This window comes from Girardinichthys multiradiatus, chromosome 15 (assembly GCF_021462225.1).
Source record: "Girardinichthys multiradiatus isolate DD_20200921_A chromosome 15, DD_fGirMul_XY1, whole genome shotgun sequence".
NCBI classification, from domain to species: domain Eukaryota; kingdom Metazoa; phylum Chordata; class Actinopteri; order Cyprinodontiformes; family Goodeidae; genus Girardinichthys; species Girardinichthys multiradiatus.
In genome coordinates, this window is record NC_061808.1 from 15,836,251 (window position 1) to 15,847,274 (window position 11,024).

The following is an 11,024-nucleotide window of genomic DNA, read 5'->3' on the forward strand; positions in this document are numbered from 1 at the left end:
AGAATATAAACTTGAGAGGACATAAAATAAATAGTTGACTACTCAGGCTATAAGATGTTCATTGTGGTTATCAGAGAGAGAGCCTGAGGGAAAAACTCTCTGTGGCAGCTGTTTTTTGCAAATATTGCTGTGAGGCCAACTTGAAGGTAAAAGTCTAAACAGCTTGTGTTCAAAATGTGTGGGGTCTGCAGAGATGTTAGCTGCCCTTTTCCTGTAGTCCTGATATGGACTACAATCCCAAAAAATGTTTCCAAAACCATGTTAAATTTATGCCATTAGGGATTAAGGCAGCCAAAGAGTATCCAACCTTGAACGAGCAAGGTATACCTAAGAAAGTGGCTGGTGAATGTGTAGTACAATTCATAACAAATCATTGACCAGTTATTAACAGTCAGTCATTTTCTACCGCTTCTTCCATAGCGGGTTGCGGGGAAGCTGGTCCATCGCAGGGCAGTTATTAGCAATGAAATGGTTTTTTTTTTTAAAAACACAAAAAGATCACATAAATATGAGTAAAATGTTGGAGAATCAATAGAATACAAGTTGTGTCACTCTACTTGAAGAAAAATTGAATCAGAAGAAGTGTGTCTTTAGTGTTTTGAAATCTCTTAGTTCCTTTATTAATGATGGAATTTTCTGGGAATTCTACTTGTACTGATTGAAGGAGCCAAATGAAACCTTTTAAAGCTTTATAAATCATACTAACACACACCTAAACCTTACTTAGAAGTAGTTTAGTTAAATTTGAAAACTGAAAATATTCATCATAATTTGTTACTTCACCCCTTAAACAACCATTCCCTGTTTTAACCAGACTTCAGACTTGTTTGCCATAATTACAGCTTTACATGAGGTCTATGCACAGTTTAAGAGAAATCAACATAATTTTATCTCCTTTTCCACTGACTCTGAACGCTTATCACAAAAGCCAAAGATTTATTTACATAAAAAATATCTTGACTGCCAGGTTGTCACGACAACCACATTTCTTATGCACACCATCCCACCTTTCCTCAAATGTTTTAATCGTGTTTTTTGGTGTATAAGCAGCTTTTTTTTTATCTTTCAAAGTGTCACGAATCTGTTGTAAATAGACTGAAGTACAAGCAAGGAAAACAATAGCAGCTCAAATGAAGTAGATCAAACAGCAGACAAATCTGGCATGTCTGCAAGAATTTCTCTTAAGGCTTGTTTGAATTTTTCAACAGATCCTGAAGTAAAGTGATAGTGACGCTGTCTCTTAAAAACAAATACAAACATAATTCAGCTTGCACAGGGACCTGTGTGCACATATAGCATCCCATCACTACGTTTAAACTGGTATTTACATTGGGTGTTTAAAATCGGAGTCCCTGGAGACCTATCAAGGTGTCTGTGTGTGGGTCCAAGAGCTGCAAAGATGTAATGCCAAGCTCGAGGATATATTTAAAAAATGCCAGTCTGCTTGATTGCTTGCATTAAATTTACACCCTTTAGGGTGACCAGAAGTCTGACCTCAGCTATTCTGAGGTGAGTCCAAAGATAACAGTTGCACTCTGTGGCTGGCTCCAGTGCTTCAGGCTTCACTCGTGCTTAAGGCGACAGAAGTTGGTGATGAGAAGTTTTATTCCCATCTAGCAAAAATAACCTTTATTCATTGATTCATCATGATTGATATATTATATTGGTGATAACAATTTGAAAAGAGAGAGTGGCAGTGCTTCTGATGTCAGGAGGGAGGGCATTCTAGAGGCGGGGCGCAGATCGGCTGAAGGCCCTGAAACCCATATGGGTCAGACAAGCAGGAGGCACCATGAGGCTGGTAGAGGAGGCTGACCTAAGAGACCAGGAGGGTGTGTTAATGTGGAGGAGGTCAGACAGATATAAAGGAGCGAAGTGTTGGATGGCCTTAATTCTTTAGAACAAGATTTTGAATTCCAGGCGGTATTTGATTGGGAGCCAGTGGAGCTGTTGAATTACAGGTGAAATGTGACTGCTGGGTGAAATTCTGGAGATGACACAGGCAGCAGTGTTTTGGAACAATTGGAGTATATGAAAGGAGACCAAAGAGGAGTGAATTACAATAGTCCAGATGTGACAAGAATTTGGACCAGGAATGTGGTGGTGGCAGGAGCGAGGGACGAGCAGATGCGGCTTATATTGCGTAGGTGAAAGTAGGTGGATCGGGTGATTTTGTTAATGTGGGTATGAAAAGATAGAGTGCCGTGAAAGATGACACCCAGACTCCTAACCTGAGTGGATGGAGAGACAGATGAGTAGTCAATAGTGAGGGTGAAACTGAAAGGATTTGGGAGGATGGATTTGGGCCCTATGAGGAAAATTTCTGTTTTATCCTTGTTGAGTTTGAGAAAGTTAAATGAAAAGCAGGTTTTGATTTCCTGTAAACAATCCCAAATGGAAGTAGGTGGGGAAGTAGAGGAGGGTTTGGTGGAAAGGCTCTGCATCATCGGCATAACATTGGAAATTGATTTTGAATTTACGAAGCAAATGACCAAGAGGGAGTAAATTATGAACAAGCCTGAGCCAAGGACAGAGACCCGAAGAGCACCAGAGGAGAGTGGAGATAGCCGGTATTTGGAAGATTTCAAGAGAATAGTGTGGGAGATGGGGTCGCAAACTGCACTGAGGTGGAGAACGATGGGAATGCTTAGTAACCCAGAATCTGCTATTAACACCTATTTGGAGTTTAGGACTATAGACAGCATCAAGTATGTTTAATAGGGCGCCACACACTCTCCTATTGTAAATACCTTGTTAAAAGCCCATTGAGTATCAGCACAGTCTTCCTGATTGTCACGGGTCCTCTGTGTTTACTGTCTGAATTACTACATGTGCTTCGAGCAAAAATGTAACTGCATTAAGGGAGACTCATCAAACTTTCATATTGTTTCTTTCAGTGTGGGAGCAATAACATTTGCAATATCTTTTGGCTGAGTTTCATAACTTTCATTTCAATCATTTATATTGGAGTCTAGGAATATGTCTGTCGCCCCCCGAAAATAAAAATTCTTTGAGGTCCTTGAATGAGTCACGCTGAAGCATTTATTCTTAGTGTGAAACCTTTGGTAGGGGCTTTGGGAAATGTTTACGTGCTTCACAAGTTCTAACAACCTTTGTGCCCCTTTCTTGCATTCTCTTGCTTTCAGCTGCCACTGTGAAGTAAATAAGTTGCCAAGCAGATTTATGTTTAAATATCTGAATGTTATTTTTTTCCCTGCTCTTTCAGCCGGAGGTAGACTCAAGGGTGAACGGAGCGTCCTCTCCCACTGTGCACAATAGAGGACCACTTACAGAAAATTCAGGTGAGACAGTTTAACCTGGAGATGAGTTACACACACACACACACACACACACACATCTAAGCGTCTGTCCTTAAATAAGAGAATCCACATTTTTGCACCGATCTGATCATCGGTCGTAGCTCAGAAAGACTAAGAAGTTGATTGTTTTGGTAGGACGGTAAAGTGTATCCAGTAACTGTACCCACTTCTCTGTGCCTGTGTGTGTCCAGAAGAGCTGCTTCCCTCCCACAACAGCAGCTCTGACCTGGCAGATGTAATGGAGCAGATTAACAACTCCTTCCCTGCATGCAGTCGTAAGTTTCCCAGTCCTCCTCTGCCCTCCCCCCTACATCAGCACATTTGTGTTTCACAATAGGGGTCACAGGTCAAGTCCCTCTTTAGTTTGAAAGCTGATTTTGATTTTTTAGATTTCTTTTCCCAAGTACCTTGTGACCATCTCACGTCAGCCACTGTCTAAAAAAGTCAGCATATCCTTACTTGCTACACGATTAATCGGTTTTTTAATATATCTTTCAATTTTAGTTAAGAAAATAGGTATTTTAGACTTTCACGTTGGTCATCATACAAGTTTCAGATAAATAATGAATCAAAAAACCGACCAGATATAGATAGCTCACTTTGTATCAGTGTCGTCCCACCACAGCCTTGCCTTGGTGTGTATTTCTAATTTACTCTTGTACACCTAACTGTAAGTTTTTGTCACAGATCCTCAGTGGATATCTGCAAAGTTTTACTCTGTTCCCTTAATATTTTGCAAATATCTTTCACTGTCAGTCAGATCTAAAATTAAACGTGTGCTGCTTTTTATAATTTTTTGGGCTCACTCACATTTTCTCAAAAGGACTGTTTTCCCTTGGCCAGGCCTGTGGTTTTACTGCAGCATTAGACCTCTGCCCTGCTCATCCACACTCTGTTTCACTTCTCCATCTGCAAAGGATTCACTGCTCTGTCTGTGATCAGAGTTAGAAATTTGACCAGAAATGTCTCTGTATAGACGTGGAGTGGATGATGAACACATTATGTTTACCATGCAACTCAGTGACCATGCTGGTTAGAAGTCAGTAATGTTTGGGTATGACAGAGAAGATGATCTGAAACTGTATTCAGGAGTACGTAAATGGGTTAGAATGAACACTAAATGCTTTGGAGCATTAGAACTTTTATTTTTGATTACATAAAGATGTTATAGTACTTTCACTCCTCTGCATAATATTGATTTTCAAAAACATGTCCTTGAAAATAAAGGAAGCAATGCTATCAAGAGAAAGAAGAATTATAGTAATTCAATTCACCCTCTTAAGCTAATGTTATTTAGATATATTAGTCAGTGAGATATTTCAAGCATTTATTTCTGTTAATTTAGATTTTTAGGACTTCTAGCTAATAAAAACTAATTCAGTGTCACAAAAGGAATATTTTACATAATTTACATTTTACAATTTTAAAAAAGGATTTGTAATGTTGAACTGTTACGCTATGAATGAAAATGATTTTAAAAATTAGTGAATATAAATAATTTTGTATGTAATGATTCTGTCATGACTTTTACTTTTTGAATTGAAAGACTGAAAGAAATTTCCTTTTTGATGACGTTCTAATTTGTTGAGAAGCCAGTGTATGCCCAGGTTTTTCTATATCATAATAATATGAAAGCTCATATTCTTGGATTTAAAAGTACCTCCTTAGGGTGATATTCTATTATCACTTACATTTCTTATTTGATATGCTGTAAAAAAACAAGTAAAAACCATATTACTCAAATTGAAACAATATTCACTTTGGGGAATGTTAATCAAACTGATATAAAAATGCTCAAATATTGAATCGAAGCTTGCTCCCTTTAAATTGCATTACATTTTTAGAGTTGAAACCGATGAGGGCTTTAGTTAAAAATCCATTTCAATCTTGCATTCGCTGCAGCATTATTAGGCTTCAGTTCCTGCACAGCTCCAAGGCAGCGGGGAATGAGCGGCGCAGAGCTGGGTGTGTGCATCAAAATGAGGAAGGCACCCGCAGGCTGATGATTTAGCATCAGACAAATGCAAACAGATGAACTGATAATTTAAAGCGTTAAACTGCTGTTTTGTTTTGTCTCCCACAGCCTCAAGCCTCTCCTCAAGACCACAGGTAAGATGATTTCCCTCTATATGAACACCAGAACTGTAAATTAGTCTGCATACTTTTAGCAGCTTGCTCTTTCTTTCTGTTCTTTTGTCTGGTTTGTGAATCAGTAATTAATAACAATGGGTGAAGTTGTGGCAGAGCACATTTTAGAGGTAATTACAGGTGAAGCCACAAAAGCAGGGCCTTGTCGAATCCCGCATCTCGCTACGTATCAGAAGTTTTGTCAGAAAGAACCGACTAATGGATCTTGGGGGACTTCCATTAGGCAGCAAGAGGCCAAGGTGCATTTTGGGACAGAGATTTTGTGAAAGCTTTTGCCACTGACCTCTTCCTGCTGTAATTATCCCCTTGTCTTGTGCTCTCAGTTTCTTTTTGAGCTCTAACAAAGGTAATTCTTAAGATTTTTACATGGTGGTAATTTTATGGTATGGAAAGAGACAATCTTTTTTTTTTTTTTATCTGTTCAGTGTTTTTTCAGTGACTAGTTACAATCATTCATTAAGCAAAGTCTTGTGTAAACCACGCATATCCTCGTACAAGCTTGGAAAAGGAAACCCAACACATTGTTTTGTTCCCTGTAAAAAGCTCCGGTGTGCCCTTCTTTACAGTTTTGTAACCAAAAGGAAACCAAGCACCGACAGTTCAACATAGAAAGGTTAATTGGACATTATTTGTTAATCATGTGTTCATATCCATGGTTGGGAACCTTTCTGTTGTTACACTGTTGTACTGTACGCTCATCACATAAGCATTACTAAATCAACCAAATAGCAGATGTAATTTATTCTGTTGCTTGGATTCCACCAATAACTCTTTTAGTTTTCAGAATTGCTAATTTTTTTTGCTTGACTTGCTCATCAGGCGCAAATATTTCAGATTTAATTTTTCCTTGTTCTGCTGCTCAACAAAATGCATCATGCACTCAGCAACAGAGAGCTTTGTACATTTGCATTAAGCCCGGAAGCACATTTCCCTATGACTCACAGGCCATCAGCATTCAAAATTTGTTCTATCTTTAGGGATAAAAATTAGCTGTCACATGCCTTTGCGTGGTATAGAGGGAGAGCGGGCACAATATATACAGAGGTTATAGACCTTAACACAGCCATCCAGGGTTCGATTCCCAACCTTGAGACCTTTGCTGCATATCTTTCACCTTTCTCTCTCCATTTCCTGTCTTGGAACTGTCAATAAAGGTCACTAGTGCCAAAAGAAATCTTTTGATAAAGGCATTTGATAAATATCTTGTTATTCCTGGAACATGACTTTTTTTCTACTTCTGCACAGATCTATAGGTCCAACCATATTAAAAAAAACACAGGCGGTCATTGGACGTCCTATTATTTTACATGACTGTGTCCAGATAGTAGATTCAGATGTCACAATAAACAACTCATAAGCTATGTCTTGACAACATATCACAAATATGTCTTAATCACAATATGTGTGCGCAGTGCTAAAATAACAAGGGACTGTTTTAAATCAAATTTTAGCTGTCTCTCATATTCTAAGTTTGTTTGTTAACCAATCACCCAGTCAGTTGGATGGAGTCTCCCAGCAGTACACACCTGACACAGATGAGGGTAGCCAGGATGCTCAAGGTCACGGAGTTGAAAGCGTTAATTAAAAAGAGAGAAGTGAGAAAAATGCAGATTAATTTAAACATTGCAATATTTCACAATAATATCTCCATCACATTATTTTCTTGTATGGTCCAGCACTGTCGTTCATTTCATCTGTGTTGGGCAGCTATCGCAATATGTGTGGGTATTTTCATTTACCCACTGGTTGTACTCCCCACATGCCAGATACTGTTATGTCTGCAGGATACAACCACATGGCCTTATGCACACCTCCATTACTACTATCAACCTGCATTAAGACCAGGCTAGTGGTGTCATGGTGACTCACTGTCGGATGCCCTGACGTGTGCCAAATTACACAATTTCTTCTGGGTTTAATGTTTTTTTTTTTGAGTGTATATTTATGAGCTGTTCAACACAGTTCTGTTTCATTGGTCAGACTTACTAATATAACACAGAACTCACAAAAAATGGTTCATTTTTTTCATTTTCACACACCCTTATTCTTTATGTCCTCAAGCAGTGCATCATATAGTATGTTAGCTTGTACACAAGCCAGTCATTTATAGGTTAAAGTCCAATTTTTAAGCTGGCAGTTATGGTTTCGTCACCACCTCTGCCTTACTGCGTTCCTAATGGACAGTAACTGGCTTTAACCACTCAAGTCCATTTTCCAGCTTTCAAACTTGGATTATTGTCTGCAAACTTTATTTCCCACTCTATGTTGTCCTGATGTGGAGAAATGAAGCGCTGGTCTCACACTAACAAAAACACGTTTTAGCAGGTCCACTTGTCTTCAGATGCGCTCATAGTTCAGCTAAGTTCATTATGCTTTAATAAGATCTGATTCTCTGTTGACTGTGAAATTAATATTTTAACATTATTGATTTAATGTTTTCTCCTTGTGTTTTTCAGGTCATGTGAAGACCAGGACCCTAGGATGGAGTGTGTGTGTGCACACGTGTGAGATCATTCCCAAACAAATACGATTCCCTACCCTGAAATCCCAAAGACGCACAGGAGCAGACAACTGAACTAGTTTTACCATCTTGTCTTGTACTATGCAACTGTAGATTGTACCTGAACTTGATTGACCTTGTGTCAGTTTATTTTTTCTTTAGATTTCCAGATGTACTGTATAGTAAAATATGGTTTCTTACAAAAGATTGGTTTGGGATTTGTGTTCAGTTTTCCCCTTCACTGGGAATCAACCTGTTACATTTTGTGTCATTCCACTGCTGTGTAACATCTAGCTTCTTCGTATTTGTCCATGAAAGTAGCATTTAAGGGGGTGGAAACGACAAAAGAAGAGACTTGACGGATGACAGGATCATTTAGAACTTGTAAAGTCACTTTTGAAATCTGTCCTGTAGCATGTTTGATGTCAAGTCCCCCTTGAAATGCCGGCAGACTTTGTCTCAACTTTACCCTTTCTGTGCCTATAAGAGTTTGTCATTCCAAGTGTGGAAAACCGAGACAGCTGCTCTTAAAATATACTGGGATTGTGCATAAAGATGGAAAAAAATAAATAGATTTTAATTTTGATTTGAGGCCGTCATCGTTATGTAGAATAGACTTTTTGTTTTGGAAAATATATGTTAATAAATCAGAGTAAAGCCATGATTGCCTTGCTACCTCAGACCCGTCGACACAGTTTTATTTTCGTGGTTGTTGAAAGCAGTTGTGATCGTTTTCAAACATGAACAACCTGGTTTAGCGTTCTAAGCTTTAGCTTACTGTATTGGTGTACACTGCGACGAGGAGTTACCAAGTTTGAAAAAAAAAAATCACTGTGGGTGTGCGGCCTACAGAAGCTAGTCCCCATGATGAGCATCCCTTCATCTGTTGTCGGGTTTTCCTCACATCATGTCGTTGTGATCTATGCTGTTCTGTAAAACTTGTGAGACTGACCAACACTACTATAACCTCCTGCAGCTGTCAACTAATGTCAGTGATTTGTGTTAATGATTATAATCATGATGAACCTTATCATGGCAGAACTGTGTCGCTTCTCCTGAGGTATGTAAAATAGATTGACCACACTACATGTAATATGGCTACATTGTTTTATTCTAAATAAAAATTTTATAATAAATACCCATCTTCTCTGCTGTTTTTTTGCCTGTTCTGTTACCTGTACCATCATTGCATAATATTGTAAATATGTGTGAAACAGAATAAGCGCTGATGATTAATTTTCCAGACTCCTGGTTTGGGGAATATCCGTTTGATTACTGGCACCTTTGCAGATGTCTTCCAGCCAGAATCATTAGTATCAGGAGAGTCGATCATGCAGGGAGAGGGGTCTATCATTATTACATGTTTGCAGAGAGCCTGCTGAGCGCTACCTGAGAAAATAATTCATTCAGAATGAACGATGAAAAGTAATCAGCCTTTTCACCTTGAACCGTTTGAGTCGATCCAGCTGTGGTTCAGATTGGGTTATTTCAGCTGTCCTTCCCAAACCACCCTGCACGGTGGTCAGCAGGTTGCTGTCTCCAAGCTTCACTAGTGCCAAATTGTTCAGAGGGATCCTGCACAGCTCAGAATCGGGTGGAAATTAAATGATTTTCATACACAGGATGAGTGTGAAAAAAAAAGTTTGGAAATTTTCTTTTATTCTAATGTCCCAGTGTTTAAATGATCCATTAATCCATAAATAATGCTCTGGTGAGTTAATGTCCTTAGACCTTGAAAATTGAGGCATGAAAAGGTTTGACAACTTGATCTGTTATGAAAAGAAACATTGTGCTTCTCAGAATCGCTTAAGAAGTTGGACATTGTTCTTGAGTTCTTAAGACTGTTTAATGCAATTAAAAAGCAAGATGAGACTTCTTAAAAATGACAAATATCTATTGGGACTGGCGACACGCTGAGTTTTCGGCTGCAGGTAAAATGCTGACTACAAATAACTTCACAAAGCCCTGCATAGAAATGACCTCTCTAAAATCCAATAGAGACTACTACTCCACCTTTTTTAAATTATTACATGATTTTTGTCTGCGTCCAGCTTGCTTGGGTGTTGTGCTTCCTGCCAGTGGTTGTAAATCAAAATCTGACCTTGCCTGCTATTTTATGGTGTAAAATCAGCCTGTTTAAGCAATCTGTCAGGCCAAATTATACCTCTATGGGAAACCTTCTGCAAGCTAAAGGCTGCATATTACGCTCTGTCAAATTAAAATAGCCTTGACCTTGTCTAACTGCTCGTTCCTTTGCGTACAGTGTTATCCATCTTTCAGGTCATGCAACCTCATCTATTCCTCAGAGGATTTAGTGATCACTGCTCTATCAATGAATTCCCTCAGCATCTTTTCCCATCTGCATTTGGGTGAAAAAAGTAATGAAAGTATTTCATATTCCTTTAGTGCGCTAGTTTCTACTATGGTCCGATAATTCAATAGCATGTTTCAATAATGCAGAAGTAGCCATGTGGTTATGCACCCTAATTGGATTTGGGTGAAGTGTACGTACCCTGACTCTGTACAAAGTGCTCACATCCTCAGGTCTCCCTGAGGTGCTTTAATTAGTCTTCGTCCTCCTGCTCTGTGGTAAGCTGCAAAAATCTACTTGTACGCAGGGCCAAAGACGTTTGCAAGTTGCGAAGTACTGTACGCAAGGGAGGGAAGGTATTTATCCCCCTGTCAGATTATATATTAATTAGAAATGCATACTTACTAAAGAGGTGATAAGATGAAGCCAGAATTGGTTGATTCACTGCTACAGCCTGTAAGGCTCACAAAGCACATAGAGTCCTATGTGCTTTGTGAGCCTTATTTTAATCCTGCTGATCTTTAATTTGCTGCCCTCTGTGACATCCCACACTCACATTCCAGTGAATGTGTGTTTTACAGCTTTTCTCTGGTTGATTCGGCCCAGGCTTAATAATTACAAATAGTAAGAAAAGTTTACTGTGGTGTTTAGCAAGGGAAGAAGTAATCTTACCTCATGGGTAACCATTCAGTCTGTCCATATGTTCAAGGAATGTGGAATCAGCATTTGCATCCATCCATTTATT

The 11,024-nt window shown here is 38.9% G+C and overlaps 1 protein-coding gene across 9 annotated transcripts in view; it reads left to right on the top strand.

Moving 5' to 3' along the window:
- utrn (utrophin) overlaps positions 1 to 9,106 on the top strand; it is a 247,550-nt gene extending 238,444 nt beyond the window's left edge. For 8 of the 9 annotated variants that reach the window (XM_047388069.1, XM_047388068.1, XM_047388075.1 and 5 more), the window contains 4 exons: positions 3,227 to 3,302; positions 3,512 to 3,595; positions 5,404 to 5,429; positions 7,925 to 9,106. In XM_047388069.1, coding sequence (XP_047244025.1) covers positions 3,227 to 3,302; positions 3,512 to 3,595; positions 5,404 to 5,429; positions 7,925 to 7,933 — 195 coding nt within the window. In that variant the 3' untranslated portion in view covers positions 7,934 to 9,106. The remainder of the gene's footprint in view (positions 1 to 3,226; positions 3,303 to 3,511; positions 3,596 to 5,403; positions 5,430 to 7,924) is intronic. The other variant, XM_047388070.1, reaches the window with a different exon arrangement.
- Positions 9,107 to 11,024: the final 1,918 nt, after the last annotated feature.